This window comes from Triturus cristatus, chromosome 7, assembly GCF_964204655.1.
Source record: "Triturus cristatus chromosome 7, aTriCri1.1, whole genome shotgun sequence".
NCBI classification, from domain to species: domain Eukaryota; kingdom Metazoa; phylum Chordata; class Amphibia; order Caudata; family Salamandridae; genus Triturus; species Triturus cristatus.
This window is the reverse complement of record NC_140590.1, coordinates 946,749,567-946,770,947: the sequence shown is the minus strand read 5'-3', so window position 1 is coordinate 946,770,947 and position 21,381 is coordinate 946,749,567. Positions and strand designations below refer to the sequence as shown.

The following is a 21,381-nucleotide window of genomic DNA, read 5'->3' as shown; positions in this document are numbered from 1 at the left end:
GAAGTAATACTGCTAAAATTAAAAGAAGATAATCATTTTCTGTAAGATGAACATCACAGGCTGTACAAAAAAGCAGATGAACAATTGAATAATAACATTGTTCAAGGCAACGACTGGGCAAGCTTGCTCTTGCTCTCTCCTCGGGCTAAGTCTGGCAGCCCAAGTGTGAAAAGCAACAAAGCAAGCTGTAGCACAAGCTGCAAATAAAAAACAATCCATTGAGCAAATATTGTCATTATGCGATATGAGCCTCAGAGGTCTTTTCCTATATTAAAAAATCCTCTGATAAGGATCAGCCTCCGCACATAATTTTGGTAGGGTTCGTAAATTGCTTTAGAACAATAACGTGATGTTGAAAAAGAGGAAGCTTTGCAGATTCCTCCAGCTCTCATTTCTCCAAAGATTAGAGTTAATAAGAGAGGGAAAGTACTATTCGCTCAGCTAAAGATGGTTTATTGCATCATAGCTAATGGAAAATTACCCTTGGATTCCCCAGCAGCTTCTACTAATAAGGCACCAGGGAGAGCGACAATTCTGGATTATGTGGTGGTGGGATGTACCTTGTTCTTTTTGTTAGGTGACTTAAAGGTCACAGATCCCCTACTCAGTGATCATAATCTGTTAACCATTTCTCTGAGTTTAAATGTGACTCATGGAAGTTTGATGGAGCCACTTCCAGGTTTGACAAAAAAAGACAGGGAGGAGACACTGGGACCATAGGATGATTACGGGCTTAAAATCAAATTCGAGGCTATCCTTGAAAATCTTGATGGTTGGGCGGTAAACGAAATAGAATGTTTTAATATTTTTATACAGCGGTTCATAAAAGATGTTAACCGGAAAAACCCAATTCGTAGGCTTAAGGTGATTTCCCGCCCCTTTTCTTATGTTAAATAGGGAAATAAATGCCCTAGTTAGGGAGTAATAATTCCATTATGACCCTGAAAGCAAAGCTAAGGTGTTATGTAGAAGGAGTCGGTTGAAGGTCCGCTTGAAGAGAGAGGAGACAACATCGCTCCCCATCTTTGCAAGAAACCTCAAAACCTGGCTCTTCGTCAGACCCCCTCCTTGATGGACTGGAACCTGCACCTCCCCCCAGCACCTTGAGATCCTCACGGGTGAGTAGTCGTGCTTAACAAACACCTGATTGATTGATTGATTGATTGAACTATGAGAAGCTGCAGTAAAAAGCCTGAACAGATCCTTCTGGGCGCTGAGGGTTGTCGCGCAAGATCTAGATCCTTTCCCTCTGCTATAAGGAAATCAAGATGGGTTAATTTCATAAGGGGTCTATACGCAGCAAACAAGGGAGTGGTCAATAGATCTACTGCAAAGGAAGATATCCATCTGTATGGTCCCCCTTCTGAAAAAGAGATTCTCCCTGTGGCAGCTTTAAGGCTAGAATTTGGTTTGAGAAGTGCCTTCATCCAGGGTCTTGCAGGGTTGGTATGCTGGGTCATGTACGCAGCAAAGATTGACGATGGCTCGTTGAGATCCTGTATAAAGAAAGACATTTTGGGGGGCCTAAACGAGAATTCTTTCATCCATAAAAATGTTGCTGTTGCTGTAGATGTGCTGTAACTAGACCCTTTTTTGGTTCTCACCTTAACAACGTAGCAACTAAAAGTTAGCTCAAAACAAGCTACGTGGTCCTTAAGCTTTCGCCTGGACAGGGATACTTGCATTAGAAAAAGGCTGACAAAATGTAATAGACTCCTGTGTGGTAATTAAAGCGCACCCTTATATATACTGGACATTTTTGGATTCTCTCGAGGCAGGGTATGCTCCAGCTAAATCCCCTTTTGGCTAAATGCTATTGCTCTTCAGCGGTCTGTAATTTGTGCCAAAGTGGACCCCAAGATTTTAAGCATATCCTTTTTGTCTACCCTGCCCATGTCGTTGGAATTGGCTGAGGCCTATATGTTTGCAATTGTCCATTCTCTCCACCTCAGCTGTTTTACAGTTTCTATGTGTACCACCGAAAGAAATGTTTTGTCATAGAATTTTTTTAAACTTTTTTACATGCTTTTTAAAGTTTTATTAATGATTCTCTGGTTTGAATGAGACCGAATATGAAAACAATATCTATGCTGAAACCCTGCTCTTCCATCTGTTTTGCACTCCTGTCTTGTTGCTAATGGATGAGCCCTATTTCGCACATAGCCTTTTGGACATTTTGCACTAGAGGCACTATAATCACTTTATGTACTTTTAGGTGTAATATTCCGTCATGTACAATGAAACTCCCTAATATGTATTTTTAATCCTGGATTCTTGTAATATGATCTTTTGATTTTATGCTGTTGTGGTTTTAACATACTTCAAGCTCAACTCGGACAAAACCGAAGTACTCACCCTGGGACCCACCCCCACAGCCTGGGATGACTCCCTCCCACCCTTACGGACCACGCACCCAACCATGGCATCATACTGGACTCTCGCTCTCTATGAACCACCAAATCAAAGCAGTATCCTCATCCTGCCTCCACACGCTCCGCCTGCTTCGAAAGAAATTCAGATGGCTCCCCACAGAATCCAGAAAGACAGTCACCCACGCACTCATCACCAGTAGACTGGACTACGACAACGCACTCTAAGCCGGTGTCACCCAGAAACAGCTCAGGAAACTACAGATTGTCAAAAATGCTGCAGCCTGACTGGTCCTCAACACCCCTCGCCGCAGCCAGATGACACAACACCTCTGACAACTCCACTAGCTCCCTATTAACAAGAGAATCACCTTCAAGCGCCTCACACATGCCTACGAGGCCCTCCACGATGCAGGACCAAACTATCTGAACCACCACCTCGCTTTCCACACACCCGCCAGACAGCTCCGCTCCGCCCAACTCACCCGGGCCTCCTTCCCACGGATCCACAAGACCAGAACCAAAGGGAGATCTTTCTCCTACCTTGCTGCCAAGACCTGGAACACCCTTCCCCTCCACCTCAGGCAATCCGCGTTGTTGACCCAGTTCAGGAAGGACCTCAAGACCTGGCTCTTCGACTGAACCTCCACACCCAGATGGATCAGCAGCCCCCGCCCCCCACCGCCTTGAGACCCTCACGGGTAAGTAGCCACACTTTACAAACCCCTAATTGATTGATTGACTTCAGGGTACAAATCTGCACTTATGATTATACTATTTTTATTCCTGTGAATGTATGTATTTCGGATAAAGTTTTATGTGGATCTCTTCGGAGTTCCGCAACATAAATAAAAATAAACTTGAAACTTGATATGAGCGTAGGCAGAAACTTGTGCAAACTCTTTTCTTGAAATAAGCCAAGTGTGCCATAGAGGCCACGGTACAAACAATGCCAATCTCATATGTCTTATGACACCGCTTACGGCTTAGGACTTTTAGGGCAGCTTCATTCTTAAGTATGGCAAAGCATTAACTCTGACCTCCTTGATATTCCCTTCTGTGTCCGGGTTTCCAGACAGTGCTTACCCTTCCTTAGTGCAAGGGAGTTCGGGGAAAACAATAGGTTGATAGGTTCACATTTGAGTTTGACCAAAGGATTTTTATTTCACCCTCCTTGGGAGAACATGCACTTAAGTCTTATTACCACCAGATACAACATGAAGGCAAGAGCCTGTGCGAAACCCAGAGACAGTGACAGTGCTTAAATTGTGGGGGGAAAAGTGCCAGGGGCTTTCTTCAGGAGACCACTGCAGCTTCTACTACCCATTGCTCCTACCAGCGCTGCCAGTAACAGTACCAACACAACTACTAAGATCACACTCCAACAAGTGTGACAATCCAGGCCCCCAAACGTAAAAGAATGGGTTGTACAGCAGGTAATAATCAGTTTTAATGTGTATGAATTAATAAAGAACTGTTGTTGAGGAGGAACTCCGCAGCAAGCATAGCAGGAGGGGTGATAAGCTGGGGATGACCAGGTCACATGGAGGGCCCTGGTGGGTAGTTTGGTAGCCCCGGATGACTCACCCTCAAGCGTGGAGAGCAACGTCACTGACATTTAGGTCTCTTTCTCCCTCAGGGCATTGATATTCCAGTGTTTGTCACTGGATGATCGATCCCTGTGTATTAGTAGTTGTTTGCCATTGGGTTTTTTTGTTTTTTGTGGAGTTTTATATAGCACAAACTAGACCCGAAGGTATCAGAGCGCTTTACATGAGCACCAGTTACGTTACAGACGGACACATTCATTTTTTTTTGTTAGGCACGGGAAGATTAAGTGATTTGCCCTGAATCACAGAATGTTGAGCTTCCCTGCCGAGACTCGAACCCTGTTCCCCAGCTCCGAGGTCGACCGCCCTAGCCGTTAGGCCACATTTTCCCTCGGCTGCTCAGTATGTATTTGGACTGTTGTTATAAGAGCTGACCCGTTGGTTAAACTGAAACTGATAAAGTTTTTTTGCGTTTTTTTTTAAATAAAACAACTGCTGTTGTGCTCATCTCTAAATCACACAAACTGCGCCACCATGTGGCAGACTGTAATAAGTGCCGTGTTGACAAGGGCTGGTGCTGAGCACGGGAAACCTCCGGCTCAAATTAACCTCAGGGCAGTGGAATGTCCTACTCTCGCCCTCGTGAGTGCTAGTGGAAAAAGAGGTGCAAATATCATTTCATCCTGTTTTGACCAATGGCGATATGCTCTAAATGGTGCAAAAGTAATGGGATGCACACCATGTTACTAAGTCATGTGTTCAATGCTTGTCAAAAAATCCTCACAGAGTGCGTGCGTTACTGGTGTAGTGCCTTGCCCGTGTGGCACTGATTATACAATGAATTAAGTGGGGCGTCATTACGCCCCAAAACCAGTCGCACTGCTACGTGCTCAAGTACCAACAGTATTTCAAATTAATCCTTGTTTAATCGAATCTTCATTCATTCTCTTTTCCAACTCAACTCCACTTAATCCACACTTGGAGCGCCATGCAATTTTCCAGGTTTCCTATGTTTCTGATGAGACCATCCGGACTTCTCTCACAAACACGATAAACGCATAATTCATCCCAGGCATGTTCTTTATTAAAACCCAATGCATTTCGGACTGTTCAAGTCCTTCGTCAGGGGTAACTACAAGTAAAACATGTTGAAATTAATGATAAACTTATACATGCAACACAATACATCTATTCAACAAAACTCAGCAATCTGTGATAATCTGCTGTACTCTAATGAATGTTATACTCGCATGTAAAAACAAAAAATAATCAATAAAATATGCAAACATTCCCCTCGCTATCACACCCCCATAACCACTCCCTTCTGCGCTGTGCTGTACACTATTTTTGTGTTACATAGAGAGGAGTTGTTTCCTGAATGTGTTTAACACGAGTGGCTGGACATGAAGAGGTTTATTTCAAACGTAGGTGATATGTTGGCAGTCAGTTAAGCAGCTTCGCAGCACAGCGCAGAAGGGAGTGGTTATGGGGGTGTGATAGCGAGGGGAATGTTTGCATATTTTGTTGATTATTTTTTGTTTTTACATGCGAGTATAACATTCATTAGAGTACAGCAGATTATCACAGATTGCTGAGTTTTGTTGAATAGATGTATTGTGTTGCATGTATAAGTTTATCATTAATTTCAACATGTTTTACTTGTAGTTACCCCTGACGAAGGACTTGAACAGTCCGAAATGCATTGGGTTTTAATAAAGAACATGCCTGGGATGAATCATGCGTTTATCGTGTTTGTGAGAGAAGTCCGGATGGTCTCATCAGAAACATAGGAAACCTGGAAAATTGCATGGCGCTCCAAGTGTGGATTAAGTGGAGTTGAGTTGGAAAAGAGAATGAATGAAGACTCGATTAAACAAGGATTAATTTGAAATACTGTTGGTACTTGAGCACGTAGCAGTGCGACTGGTTTTGGGGCGTAATGACGCCCCACTTAATTCATTGTATAATCAGTGCCACCCGGGCAAGGCACTACACCAGTAACGCACGCACTCTGTGAGGATTTTTTGACAAGCATTGAACACATGACTTAGTAACATGGTGTGCATCCCATTACTTTTGCACCATTAATCATGAATTATTGCCCGATTTATGGTTTGCACCCAGCACTGGAAGCAGGAGAAAAGATCAAACGGACTTGGAAGCTCGATCTACACAATGGCAATTACATCATGTTCTTTTTGAACTGGGGATAATCGTTAAGTAGTTTTGTCAACAAAATGAGAAAGTAGCATCTGCTAAGAGCACTCTAGCATGCACGTTTATTAAATCAGGACGGTTTCATTTGGGAATACATTTTTTATACAATGTTGGGAGAGCATTTGAGATTACGAAAAGTGAAGCATTTTGGGGATTGAAGTTTTAGCTATACTGCGGAGCGGTAACGGTTGGGTCAGGTGATTAATTAAGTGCATCAGGGAGGGTCTTCTCTTACACGTGAGGTTTAAAAACCGAGCGTTTTCACATGCGGGTTAACATTTCGTCTTGAGATGAGGATCGTGAATTTGTAATATTCCTGGGCAGGTACGTGCGTGAAATGTTGAATGTATTAAGTTATATCCGTTTAAAAGGCGCAGTACATTAGTGACCCTACGGGTACAATATCACATGGAGGCGTTGAGAAATGATTACATCAGTAAATCGCTGATTGTTTCAAAAATAGTGTGTTACATAGAGAGGAGTTGTTTCCTGAATGTGTTTAACACGAGTGGCTGGACATGAAGAGGTTTATTACAAACGTAGGTGATATGTTGGCAGTCAGTTAAGCAGCTTCGCAGCACAGCGCAGAAGGGAGTGGTTATGGGGGTGTGATAGCGAGGGGAATGTTTGCATATTTTGTTGATTATTTTTTGTTTTTACATGCGAGTATAACATTCATTAGAGTACAGCAGATTATCACAGATTGCTGAGTTTTGTTGAATAGATGTATTGTGTTGCATGTATAAGTTTATCATTAATTTCAACATGTTTTACTTGTAGTTACCCCTGACGAAGGACTTGAACAGTCCGAAATGCATTGGGTTTTAATAAAGAACATGCCTGGGATGAATCATGCGTTTATCGTGTTTGTGAGAGAAGTCCGGATGGTCTCATCAGAAACATAGGAAACCTGGAAAATTGCATGGCGCTCCAAGTGTGGATTAAGTGGAGTTGAGTTGGAAAAGAGAATGAATGAAGATTCGATTAAACAAGGATTAATTTGAAATACTGTTGGTACTTGAGCACGTACCAGTGCGACTGGTTTTGGGGCGTAATGACGCCCCACTTAATTCATTGGATATGCTCTAAATGACCTTTTAAGTTTACATTTGCTGTAAAACTTTATAAAAATTCCCTTTTCACATACACTCACTTTAATACCATTAACAGAAGAGTACCAGTGTATCTTTATTTTGAGAAACGCACATCTTGTGAGTAAGATTTTGCCTTTGTAACTGTCCTGCGGATATTTTAACCCAGAGAGCTCTTACGCCCTTCGCAGTGCCCCCCCTCCTCCCCCCCTGTCAGATGTACTACACCTGTCCAAGGCTGTGTGCGGGTCACACAAGTGTTGCAGGAGCGGGTCGTGAAAGCACACCAAGGCCTGGGCTCTGGAACGGAGGTGCCTCGCAGGGGGTTTATTTTGCCTTTGTCTTTTCAGACCTGTGCAGCTGCCGCCGCTGCTAAAGAGCTATGCAGAAGGTGCTGTTTCTTAGGACTGCCCCCTCGTGGACCCACACTGACAGGCAGCAATGTTTTATGAACCCCATTGGTTTAGGGACTGTGAATGTTTTTTGGCACTGGGAGCAACTATGTGCGCTGGAAATGCAATCTCCTCCATTTGATCACTTCGCTACTTAGATAGTGTCATAGAAAAAAAGGCAAAAAAGAACACACTTAAAAAAAATATATATTTTTTACTTAGCTGGCATGGGGCACATGACCTCTCCTGCTCGTTGGTGGGCGGAGTGAGATGTGGTTAGTACTCTCCATCCATAGAAATCTCTGTAGAAGCACCCAGGCTGCTAAGAGTCTGACATCTCTCTGCGCGAGGGCAAGTGTGCACTCCTCCTACACTTTCCAGTGCCGTTTGTAGGTTTTTTTGCAACGTAGGTGAAAGGAGACTTTTCTCTACTTCCCACCAGGGTTGGATTGGGATAAAAAATCGACCCAGGCATGCAAAAAAAACGTGGCCCACTTTTGCCTTTCCGCAAAACCCTGCTTCGGTGAATTTTTATGAAAAGTAGGAGGGGGTTCTCTCTGAGGCATGTGTCCTTAACTACACTTAGAAATAAAAAAAAAAACACGTATTAGTTCCCACTGGTGATACACGCCTGAATACAAGTGAGCACTTCAGCTCAGGCCCCCTGCCCCCGCTCAATCTGCATACATGAATGGGCCGGCCCAGCGAGAGAAAGGGAGTGACACCCCTGTCGGTTGATAAAAGGGAGGTATTTGTATTTGTATTTTGTGGGGTATTTATAGAGCGCGACGTTCGCTCCGGAGGGAGCATCTTGGCGCTAGGGAACCTAAGTGAGCCAGTCCAAGAGGATTAGACGGAAGCTTTGGAGTGATCGTCCTGGAGATTAAAGATCCAGGTCTTTAGCAGTTTTCGAAAAGGTTTTTCCTGGGTTTGTTGTCTGAGGGTTTTGGGTAGTTTGTTCCAGGCTTTAGTTGCAAGGAAGCTGAGGGTCTTCTCACCCTTCGTTTTCAGATTGTATTTGGGGAGAAGAATGAGGTTGTCGTTGGTTGAGCGAAGGTGACGGCTGGGCAGGTAGTGGGGGAAGCGTTTGGTGAGGTATTTAGGGCCTGTTTTGTTGTAGGCACGAAAGGCTATAATCAGGATCTTGAAGAGAATCCTTTTGTGAAGGGGGAGCCAGTGAAGTGAACGAAGTGCTGCAGAAATAGAGGATCTGCGGGGAAGGCCCAGGACAAGACGGGCGGCTGTGTGTAGTACGCTCTGCAGTTTTTGGATGGTGTTCTTTTTGGCTCCTGCGAGCAAGCCGTTGCAGTAGTCCAGTCGCGAGATTATGAGTGCTACTGTCACCGTCTTTCTGGCATCGATGGGAAGAAAGTCAAAGAACTTTCTCATGGATCTGATCATTCCAAAGCATTTGCCTGCGACGGTTCTGGCATGCTGATCGAAGGAGAGGTCGGAGTCAAAGGTAACGCCGAGGTTCCTGGCCGACGAAACTGTCTGGGGGGGGGGGCAACAGAATTGTCCGGCCACCAAAGTGCTGGACAAAAGGAGATATTTGTACCGATCGGAAGGATCTCCGTTTTGCTCGAATTGCATTTCAGGTGGTTATTGTCCATCCATCGAAATACTTCAGTCAGGCAGTGTTTTAGGTTGAGTTCAGCTTTGGTAGATAGTTTGTCCAATGGCACAATGAGCTGAGTGTCATCGGCATAGGAGGTAACAGGTATGCCGAATGATTCTATTAGATTAAGGAGGGGAATGAGGTAAACGTTAAAAAGGAGAGGGCTCAGGATGGAGCCTTGCGGGACACCTGAGGAGACAAGTTTGTCTTTGGAGTGAAATGGACCCAAAGAAACGGTTTGGGAACGGTCGGAGAGAAAAGACGGATTGGAGGCCCATCTGCCTCCAGAAAGGCCACTCAGGCACCCACAGAGTTGTTGGAGGCATCCGAACAACACAGACACCGCCCAGATCGGACTCCATGCTGCCCAAATGAGCAGCCCACAGCTGGAACTCGGATACCGGCCCCTCGGCCATTGCCCGAGTGCCCGCCTTACCAATCCGACTCTGCCTCCCACTCTACTGCGGGGCAAACATGCTTTTTTTTTGTAAAAGTGCCCCATACCACGCTTTCACTTTAATGGCAGCCATGGCCCTTTCCTTAGGCTCGGCTCGTCTAAAGAAACAGGCGCGGACGAAATTAAACTTAAAGCTCCGCATGGGTGTTTTTACAAATAAGCATTTGTAATGCAGTAGGTGTCGCATTTACGAAACTCACGTAAATGCGGGACCTATTACATTGCAAATGCAGTTCTTCCTAACTTCATCACTTCAAAGAGATTACAAGTGCACGATTCTTCTCTCTTAACCTTGTAAGATTTCATTCTCCAATAAAATGTTTGATCACATTTGAGGCAAATGCTTAATATTCGCTTACAGCACTCCTATCTATGTGATCTAAGAGAATGTGAAAAATTTGGTTATTTCCCCTCTCGTGGTTTGATCACTAAATTACCTGATCTTTTAAACATTTGCATGCATGAGGCTCACTCGTGCAAGGTTAACTGTTTCTAAAATTAATGAATATAGGACCTTGAGGCTGTACAAAATATTGTTTGTACTGGTATAGGAGTGCTTGTTATTCGATGTGCAGGAAACATAACATTTCTGCACCCATGAAGAAATGGTGAATATGTTTTCTTTTGTTGGTAAGTGAAATACATTCTACATCAAGAATAGCTCTGTTAGGCCCATTTGTGGGCTCAGTATATTCTGTAAAATCTTTTCCCTATAGTTCCATTTCATATGTTTGGGACAATATGGATTTTGGCTTCTAGGTCTCTCTCAATCACTGTGCTATTCCGTTTGCTTCTCCCCTGGTAAGTTGGACCTTCCTCTTCATGGTCCCTAAGCCTCAGCAGATGTTTTTTTTTTTTAAAGATCTTTTTATTGGCATTTATAAACATTACACACATAGGCACGTTCGGTAATGCAGTTGGTATATAGGTGTACAAAGCAGGAATGCCCATTCACGCTAAGCCTCAGCAGATGTTACTACAGAAAACCAAGACTGAAAATGTAAATGCCACCCTGTAAACTGTTGAGGGCTTGTCTATATAGGCTATGTGATGTGTTACCATGAGACCTCTTTGGTTAATCGGTAACCCTGTGGTGCAGGTAGGATAGGTCTTAGTGGAGGCATGATGGGTGGGGGGCAGTAGAAACTGGGTGCAGTAGACTGGTGACCCATACACTTTATGTGCATTGCTCTCCATCTTTTCTGGCAAGTAATTTAATTGAGGAGAACTTGACCTTATTGTCGTGAGGTCACAAGGAATAATGTCTTAAGTGAAGTACAATTAGGAAATAATCTATCCATTTGTATTTTCCTTATTTTGCACCTTGAAGTAATTTTGTATTTTATAATACATTTATACTCATAGTAGAGACACACTCATTTGTGTATTCCAAACATATATGTTAATACTTAATATTGATGACTTTTGTTATGAAAGTTCCATGTTGTACGTCTTTGGTGTAAAGTTTATTACATTAATTATTTCTCTTTTTAAGGTAATGATTGTAGTGGGTGGACAAGCGCCTAAAGCCATTCGGAGTGTGGAGTGTTACGATTTTAAAGAAGATCGATGGGAACAAATAGCAGAACTTCCATCAAGGAGATGCAGAGCAGGTATCCGGAGTCGCAGTTTTTTGAACATTATTTACACCTATTAAATTACATTAGCCGTGACCATGTTTACCCGATTTGTAAATACCTGGTAGAGCAAACAATGGATACTAGTAATGTGTCCAGTAAGCAAAGCACTTTTTTTTCAGACCATTTTGTAGACATAGACCTCATACCACGCATCCTGACTGGTGTGACAAAGGCATTGGGTAACAAAGTATGCAAATTAAGAAAGCAAAGAATCCTATTGGACTGAACACATACACCACTGACCGACAAGTTTCCACAAAGTAGTACCACTTATTTAAAAAACGGAATAAGAGATTATCAGTGAAGTATGGATATACAGAATATTTTTGGAAACTGACATTTTAGAAAAGTACACCTTTACCTATCAGATTTTTAGAATCGTGCATTATTAGTTCAAAATGAAAATGATCAGTGCTGTAAACATTTCATCACTAGTTTTCAGGCGCCCTCCCAATAGACATTGGTACAGGATAAATTGTAATTTAGCATCTGGTAATACACCATAGTTATATCTGACTACTGTACTTATGTAGTGGTAAACCATTAACTTTTTAAGTATCGTGAAATATAGCTCTAATTATACTGTCTGATAGTTATATATGTATATGTTTGAGGATTATAAAATTGAATTTTATTAGTAAATAAAAGCTGACCTAACACGCATTTAAAATGAAAATATAGCTATAGTGTACCTTAACATCAGAAAGCCTAAGGGCCTGATTTCGATGTTATTTGGAAAGGCTCCAAACGGTATTCAGATTAAGCTAATCCAATTCGGAGCCTATGTTTCTGACCGAATCGTCCACCATTCTGGATGACCAAGTACGATGCGAGGAAGCAGTCTGGGCTGACCGAGTCGGTTCCGAACGTGCTTCAGGCAATCCGACTCGTTCGGAGCTGAATCGTACAGCTCAATGGGGACGGTTTCCAAACGAGCAAGTACTATGACCAATTCTGACAGCTGTACCCACTCGTTTTTGTGGAAATCGGACTTTGGGGGCCCATAGCAGGCCCCCATTCACCCGGTGCCCTACGAATCGGTCTCGGAGGGTACCCATGGGTCTCCCCTTTCCATGCATGCTCAGTGTGACAGGATGCACGCTTTTTCCCACCCATCCCATTTTTCAATGAGAGCTGGTGTTCACGTTGGGTACACAGGCTCCCATTGAATACAATGGGAGTCCGACTGAGCCGAGTCCGTAAACATACGGACACATCGTAAACGGTCGGACTCCCGGAGTGTGAATCGTACAGAAATCTTTCCGGAACCAACTCGTCTGGGAGACTTTCCTAATGAGATCGTAATCGTCCCCTAAATGTTTAAATAGCTGTAGCATAAATGGAAAGTCTATTAAAGTATATACATTAACATAAAAGCATGGCCAGAACACACTCAAACAGTCTTGCTTAACAGGTACCTGCTGAACCTGCTGTTTGAATATTCTTTTTAGGGCTGGCTTAGCTGTCTCGCCAGACTCATGTAATGAAAAAGCCTAATGTGATAAAAAAGAAATCATATTTATACATGAAAATATGTAAATACCGAAGGGATTTGGGTCAGCCCTCATCATCCACTGGTCTGTTCAACAGTGATTCACATGTCAACATTTGGAAGCCATGAAAGAGAGAGATTTTGAACAATGAATTGAGGTGGATTTTTGTCCCCATTCACTTGCATTAAAATTGAGGCAATATCACACAGGGTGAAGCTAAAATAAAGCATTTTTTGGCATTAAAAATCAGGAACCTCCAGATGTGTTGGCATGTTTGTAATCTTTTAGCCCATTCCAGCAATTACACTGGGTTGGCATTTTGCCTGGTCACACTTGCACATATGTGCCTTGGCTGGTAGGCCGGTGCATTTCTTTGCCAAGCTTTTTTTTTTCTTCTTAACCTGTTTGCTTTTTTTTCAGCCATTTGTGGTTATACTATGTCTTCACGTTACTGTATTTCAAAGGCAATAGTACATTCCTTTACACCAATATCAACTCTCCTTTCCTGCGATATGTAGTAAAAACAAGCAAGCTTTGCTTATGGGACCTATTCGCTTTACCAATGGTGTTTAGCCATGCTGCCAGCATCCTTGATGCTGATCCGCATGGTTGAATAATTAGGGGAAAAATACATTGACGCAGCCGGCAGCTTAATTTTATAGGCATGCACCCCACACGAGTGCGCCTACAAAATGACACTATCCCTTTTTTTGGTTACCGATCCATGTTGAATTGGTAACTAAAAAGAAAACAAAATGCACAAGAAACATGTTTTTTTAAGTGGGTGGTGGAAGCAACATGGCAGGGGAAAAACAACTGGGGCTGAAGCAATACAGGGGTACCGGTAGGGGCACGAAAACAAAATGGGGGGATGGGAGCGAATGGGTATGGATGGGGGAAGCAACAGAGAGCGTGGGGGTGGGAGAGCAAACAGGCGAATGAGAACAATGTGGGTGGAGTTGGCAGGTAGCAACACATGGGTGAGAAAGAAACGTGCAGGAGTGGGGGAAGAAGCACGCGGGCAAGAGAGGCAAACACAAAGCACATCGGGAGGAGAGAAGCACATGAGGGAGACAATTAGAAAACACATGCAATATTGTGGAAAGGAGAAAGGCACAAAGATAAATGAAATCCCACACATTCTAGTGAATAAGAAGCAATAAAATTAAAGTGACAGTAAAGCCAACCTGTAGTAACCATTGGGCGGGCTATTAGCCCACTGTAAGCTAACAATATGTCTTGCATCTGTTGTGTAGTGGATGAGACTTAAATAGGATTTTATACCTGGTGTAAGTACAGCTGCCTGCTTGGAAGCACTTGTGATGTGCTAATAAAATAGCATGGAGTGGTTACTTTTAAAAAAAAAACATTTTTTTACAAGCATATGTCCACCACGTTTAGGCTGCAACATGGTTTCTTGTCTTTCTTTTCATTTATGAGGCATATGATTGAAATAAGAAGAAAATAAAACATTTTGCAGCCTTGCAAAGATCAGACTTACTGGCTTGGCCAATGCTTGTTCTTGAATGTTTTGTTCCAAGAATACTTTAGGACCTTGAGTCACCAAAGAAAAGTAGTCAGATACTTTAAAATGGAGTTCAAAATACAATGTGCGTTGAAATTAAATATCAACTTGGCAGGTATGCACATGTGAGAATGAATTGTGTTGTCGCAATATTAGAAAAAATATATATATTTTTTTAAAATCTCTTTGAAGCGAAACATTTTTAAAGCTGCGGATCAGTCTGAAAGTGCAGTTGTCTGTCCTAGATATGAAGCCCAGAGATAACCACTGCCTGGGCAGTTTTGCTCTTCATATGGTTCCCTCGGCAGGGGCTCTGGAACTTGCATCTGTTTGGTTTGTCAGTGTTATTTCTAAAAATTAAGTACTATGAGTATTTACATTACGTTTTATGTTTTGATGCATTTTAACATTTTTAGTGCAATAAATGCCGGAATCAGCATTAAAGATGTGTATTAAATGTCAGGTTTTACTGGAGGATTTTACATGGAATTCGGTTTCTCCCATGTTACCGAGACCTGAGTTTCTCTTTTGTTTGGTATAGTGATCTCACACGTTTGTTTTTACAGGTGTAGTGTACATGCTGGGCAAGGTTTATGCGGTTGGTGGTTTTAACGGCTCCTTAAGAGTACGCACGGTGGACGTCTACGACGGCGTGAAGGACCAGTGGACGTCAATCGCCAGCATGCAGGAACGGCGGAGCACGCTGGGGGCTGCGGTGTTAAACGACCTTCTCTTCGCTGTTGGTGGATTTGATGGAAGTACAGGTATTACTAAATATCATCCAGGCACGTGCATGAGTTACAATTACAGACAGGTGTCGCTCTTAAGAAAGGAACCGCACCTGTCTGTAGTTAAAACAATAGATATTAATTCACAATTCTCGTGCACTTTCTCGTAAAAAATAATTCATGCGGTACAACAATGCTCCACTTAACAAGAGCATCTCGTGTTCAGCTTTCTCTCGTGTTCAGATGGAAATTGAACATACTTCACAGTTTCGGAATCATACACTCCTCAAACATGTCAGTAATATGCAAGGAAATTGCCTTTGAGCTTTTGTAAAGCCAATAACGTTACTCAGTGCATCTTTTAAAGGTTGTATCTGAAAGAAACACGTAGTGATAGATTCCTTACCTTAGAATTACCCCCAGGCGTCAGACTGGATCCGGAAAGTTTTCGTCAGCAGTACCCCTGCGCGTCGGTAGGCGTCGTCGTGCGAGTCCGCGTGTGTCGTTGGCATTGTTAGCGCCGGGATGACGTCGCTGGAGCTACTTAGACGCGCCCACGCGTGCTGACGTCAGTCCTTTGTTTTCCGTGCCAGTAAGCGCAGATCCGGGAAGAGCTAGTACCTCCAGTCATTTTTTGACTGAGTTTTCTGAAGCCTTTTGTCTCTTTTTCCTCGAGTCGATCGACTCCTGGTGTCGTAGGGATGCCCGGGTTTAAGAACTGTGGGGACTGTCGCCGCATGATGTCGGTGACGGACCCACACCACGTGTGTCTCTACTGCCTGTGGTGCAACCACGGCCCCAAGTCGTGCCCCGACTGCCGGGCCATGGCGTCGAAGACTTTGTGGGAGCGGTCCTGAAAGTTGCTGGAAGTCCGGCAGTCGGCTCCGTGCTGTTCAAGGTCCCGGTCCCATGGGACATCGAGGGGTTGGTCGCGGAGCCGTCACCATCATTCTTCTGGATCTACGTCTTCTCACTCGGGGTCAGGTAAGTCGAAGCATTCCAAAAAGAAGTCGAAGAAGCGTCGTCGCTCCTCGACTTCCCCTCACCTGTCACGTGACATGGCTGAGGGTGCGGGTGGTGCTACCCCGCGGCTCCGGCAGAGCCTGCGACGTCACCGCCGGTCTACCCGCCCTTCCCGGGTCCGTCGGCGACGCCTGCCCAGGTGCAAGAGTTTCTTGCTGCCATAGTCCGACTCTTTGGGCCGTCTGGCCCCGCTGGTGCACCTACTGGCCCCGCGGGCCCGACTGGGGGCCTGTCCTTCCATCGCCGGTAGCTCCGGCCCCGGCGTCGCTGGTGGCTCCGGCACCGCAGGACCTCCTGGGATCCAGCTTCGGACCCTGGTCGATGCCGGTTGACCTTATAATGCCTCCACCGATGTCGACCCCACCGGCACCACCTCCAAGGTCACCCGCTCTTCGGGACGACGTCGTCCCCCAGATTCAACCCTGAACTGGACACGGTGCCGGATCGGTGCCGATTCCGACGAGGCCATTTTTTCCCTATATCCGTCCTCTGTATTTCCAGCCTGTTCCACAGACTTCGGAGGAAGGGGAGGACTGGGAGGGGCCTGAGGACCCTGTCGCACAAGACTGTGCTTCTGACCCGGACTGGGCAGAGGATTTGGGAGATGCCAGTGGTCTTGACACCTCGCCTGACCTTGGCATGCTGTCTCCTCCTACCGTGGCCACGGAGAAGGGAGCCAGTTACGCAGTGGTGTTGCGTAGGGTGGCCGAGGCCCTCCACCTCGAACTCCCTAGAGTGGCCGTCAGGACTAACCTCCTGACAGAAGTGCTTCAGCCGGCGGCGACTTCTTCGGAGCCCTTGCTGCCCTTTAATGAAGCACTGTCTGACGTTCTCTTGGGCACCTGGTCCAGGCCCAACACAGGGGCTCCTGTGGAAAGGAACATGGCCCGACGCCACCGCCCAGCTCCGGGCGACCCCCTCTTCCTCTCCCAACACCCCACTCCTGAGAGCTTGGTCGTCCAAGCCTCTGCGTCCCAGAGCGCGTTCCCTTCTGCACCTCCGGATAGGGAATCCAAGAAGCTGGAGCAGCTTGGCAGGAAGCTGTTTTCATCTGCCAGCTTAGGGCTGCAGTCGGTAAACACTGCATGCCTCTTGGGCCGTTATTCCCACTTTGTGTGGGACACGGTTGCGCAGGTGCTGCCTAGCTGTCCGTAGGAGGTCCAGACAGTACTCGCCCAAGCTATTGCTGCTGGGAGAGACGCAGCTAAGTTCACCATCCGTGGGCTTGACACCGCTGACTCGCTGGGCAGGGCGATTTCCACGACGGTGGCGCTTAGCCGCCATGCCTGGCTGAGAACAACTGGGTTCTCGGGGGATGTCCAGAACACTCTGATGGACATGCCCTTTGATGGCATTCGCCTTTTTGGCAATAAGGCAGATAGTGCGCTGGAGCGCTTTAAGGACTCATGGGCTACATCCAAGTCCTTGGGCCTGTCGGTCACTCGGCCTCTTCTGCCTTTCGCTCCTTTTGTGGCCACGGGAGGGGTGCCACGCCACGTTCGCAGGTCCACAGGCTGGAGCAGCAGCATAAACAGCACGGACGTGGGAACCATCGAGGCGGTTCAGGCGGCCAGCGGGCGGGTCAGTCCACCTCCACCCCCGCAGCATCCACCGCAAAGCCTTCCTAGTCCGACCTTTCAGGGCCATCCAACGCCAGTGGGTGGCAGAATTTGCCATCATCTCCCCTACTGGCGCAACATCACTTTGGACAAGTGGGTGCAGCAATTGTACGAAGGGGCTACTCCCTCCCCTTCGAGACTTCCCCTCCAGCCATGCCACCTCAATACCACCGCATGTCAGGGGACCATCTTGCGCTTCTTCAGCAGGAAGTCACGGCCCTCTTGGCCATGGGGGCCATAGAGCACGTTCCTGGGCCAGAAGTAGGTTTTGGTTGTTATTCCCACTACTTTCTGGTCCCCAAGCAGGACAAGGGTCTCCGTCCTATCTTAGACCTTCGGAACGTCAATCGCTTCCTCCGGAAGGAGAAGTTCAAGATGCTGACACTTGCTCAGGTCTTGTCTGACCTAGACCCGCAAGATTGGATGGTAGCGTTGGACATGCAAGACACTTACTTTCATATTCCCATCCTGCTGGCCCACCGGCGTTACCTGCGGTTCACGGTAGGCCACGAGCATTTATAGTTCACCGTGCTCCCTTTTTACCTTACCAGCGCCCCTCGGATGTTCACAAAAGTGATGGCGGTCGTCGCAGCTCATCTGCGCAGATCAGGGGTCCCAGCCTTCCCCTATCTCGATGACTGGTTGTTGAAGGCGGGCTCGCCCCAGGCAGTCGTCTCCCACCTCCAGACTACGGCAGACCTCCTGCATTTGCTGGGGTTCTCCATCAACATGCCAAAGTTGCACCTGATCCCCTCTCAGAAGCTCCTCTTCATCGGAGCGGTTCTGGATTTGGCGCAGTTTCGGGTTTATCCTCCCAAGCAGCGAATCCGGGATAGTCAGGCTATGATTCCGATCTTTCGGCCTTTATCCCGGGTTTCGGTCAGAATGACCCTCTGGCTACTGGGCCTGATGGCCTCCTGCATCCTGTTGGTGGATCATGCCAGATGGCATATGCGGGCTCTGCATTGTGACCTGAAGTTCCAGAGAGCATAACATCAGTGCAACCTGTCCGATCATGTCCAGATCTCGAAGGGCACTGCACAACAATTGCAGTGGTGGCTCACGAATCGTGATTGGGTCAATGGCCAATCCCTCTCCCTTCCCCAACCGGAACACACAGTGGTGACGGACGCGTCCCTTCTGGGATGGGGTGGCCACATGGGAGAGGCGGAGATCAGAGGACTCTGGTCTCCGGCGGAGTCCCGGCTCCATATCAACCTTCTGGAGCTTCAGGCGATCCGACTTGCTCGGAAAGCATTCCTTCCTTCTCTCAAGGGGAGAGTACCACCGCCATGACAACACCAACTCCATGTGGTACTGCAACAAACAGGGCGGGATGGGGCCGTGGACCCTATGTCAGGAGGCTCTGCGTCTCTGGACATGGCTGGAACATCAGGGCATTTTCCTGGTGGTTCAACACCTGGCAGGTCCTCTGAACTCCAGGGCGGACGAACTCAGCCGCCGGTGCATGATGGATCACGAATGGCGTCTGAACTTGGACGTGGCGCAAGGTCTCCTTCAGCAGTGGGGAGAGCCTTGGTTAGATCTATTCGCCACCAAAGAAAACGCGCAATGTCAACAGTTCTGCGCTTTGGAATTTCCAAGGCGGCACTCGCTATGCGACGCTTTTCGTCGCGAGTGGAGTTGCGGTCTACTATATGCCTTTCCGCCTTTACCACTCCTACCTGCTGAAGAAGATCAAGCGCGACCGGGCCCAAGTCATTCTTGTGACTCTGGACTGGGCTCGAAGATTATGGTATCCCGAGCTACTTAGCATGGCTATCAATCCCCCGATCCGACTGCCTCTTCGGGAGGATCTTCTGTCACAGCAACAGGGGACAGTCTTCCACCCGAACCTGTCCAGCCTCCACCTCCTTGTGTGGAGATTGAGTGGCGGCAGTTGACGTCTTTTGACCTGCCTCGCGAAGTTTATGATGTAATCTTGGCAGCCTGGCGTCCCTCCACTAAGACGGTATATGCCTGCAGGTGGAATAAGTTTGTGGCATGGTGCACAGCAAAGGCTGTGAATCCCCTTTCTGCCCCTGTTTCGGAGGTCCTTCTATTCCTTCTTTCTTTGGCCCAGCAGGGCTCTGCTCTGGGCACTATCAAGGGCTATCTCTCTGCCATTTCAGCCTTTTTTCGGCTTCCAGATCAGCCTTCCCTTTTCAAGTCCCCTGTTAATAGATTCTTAAAAAGCATTACTCATCTTTTCCCTCCTGTTCCTTTCATAATGCCTCAGTGGGACTTGAACCTGGTTCTGACATATCTGATGTGTGCTCCCTTTGAGCCACTTCACAAATGTCCTCTTCGTCTTCTCACTTTAAAGACAGCTTTCGTGGTGGCCATCACCTCTGCCAGAAGAGTGAGTGAGCTCCAGGCTCTTTCTTCTAAACCTCCTTTTCTCTCTGTCCATCCGGACAAAGTGGTTCTAAGGACTCTTCCATCTTTTCTGCCGAAGGTTGTCACTGCCTTTCACATCGGGCAGACCATCACTTTGCCCACCTTCTTTCCGCCTCTGCATCCCTCGAAAGAGGAAGAGAGGCTCCACCGTCTGGACCCAAAAAGTGCGCTGTCATTCTCCCTAAACCGCACACAACAGTTCCGGGTGGATGACCAGCTCTTTGTTGGCTACGCGGGCCAAGAAAGGTCAGGCTGTGCACAAGCGGACCATCTCTCAGTGGGTCGTTCTGTGCATAAAGGCTTGTTATTCTTTGGCTAAAAAAGAGCCTCCGATGGGGCTGCGCGCCCATTCTACCAGGGCGACGGCAGCCGCTACTGCTTTGGGACAGGGAGTTCCCTTGCATGACATCTGTCAGGCAGCCACGTGGGCCTCGCTGCACACGTTTACCAAGCACTACTGCCTAGACAGCCAAGTCCGGAGAGACGGCTTCTTTGGCCGTTCTGTTCTCCAGGACTTTCTGGTGTGATCTTGGTTCGCAGACCCACCACCAGGGTTGGTATTGCTGGGGTATCTATTCTAAGGTAAGTAATCTATCACTACATGTTTCTTTTAGATGCACAAGTTACTTAACTTCGGTAATGATATATCTGTAAGAAACATTAGTATTGATAGATTCCTTACCGCCTCACCCATCCTCCCCGTTCTGCGAACTGATTTCTAGGGTTAAGGTCATCCCTTTCAGGGCCCTGGTTTCATGACGCCAGTGGTCAGTTTCTTGCATGGCTCTGTGTTCCTGGCGCGGAAAGTAGTGTACAGAACAAACGTCGGCGCGTGTGGGCGCATCAAGTAGCTCCAGCGACGTCATCCTGACGACACACGCGGAGCCGCACGACAACGCCAACCGACGCGCAGGGGTACTGCTGACGAAAACTTTCCGGATCCAGTCTGACGCCTGGGGGCAATTCTAAGGTATGGAATCTATCACTACTAATGTTTCTTACAGATATATCGTTAACAAAGGTAAGTAACTTGTGCGTTTCCAAACAAAGTAAAAATGAACATGCTTTTTATGTCGTAGAGTAGACCCAGACAAAGCCAAAATGTAAGTGTGCATTAGGTGCACCCGAAGGTAAACAATATGCTTGCAAGTATGGAAGTCTGTAATACATGCAAGGCGTGTTTACATTGCTTGCACATAATGTCTGAATTGATTTTTTGTAAATTGTACGAGGTTAGACAAGCAAGGAAATGCAATCAA

The 21,381-nt window shown here is 46.4% G+C and overlaps 1 protein-coding gene across 3 annotated transcripts in view; it reads left to right on the top strand.

Moving 5' to 3' along the window:
- The window catches only part of KLHL3 (kelch like family member 3), a 529,889-nt gene that overhangs the window by 457,401 nt on the left and 51,107 nt on the right, over positions 1-21,381 (top strand). For 2 of the 3 annotated variants that reach the window (XM_085617960.1, XM_085617961.1), the window contains exons 9-10: positions 11,190-11,307; positions 14,919-15,116. In XM_085617960.1, the coding sequence (XP_085474086.1) occupies positions 11,190-11,307; positions 14,919-15,116 (316 nt within the window). The remainder of the gene's footprint in view (positions 1-11,189; positions 11,308-14,918; positions 15,117-21,381) is intronic. The other variant, XM_085617962.1, reaches the window with a different exon arrangement.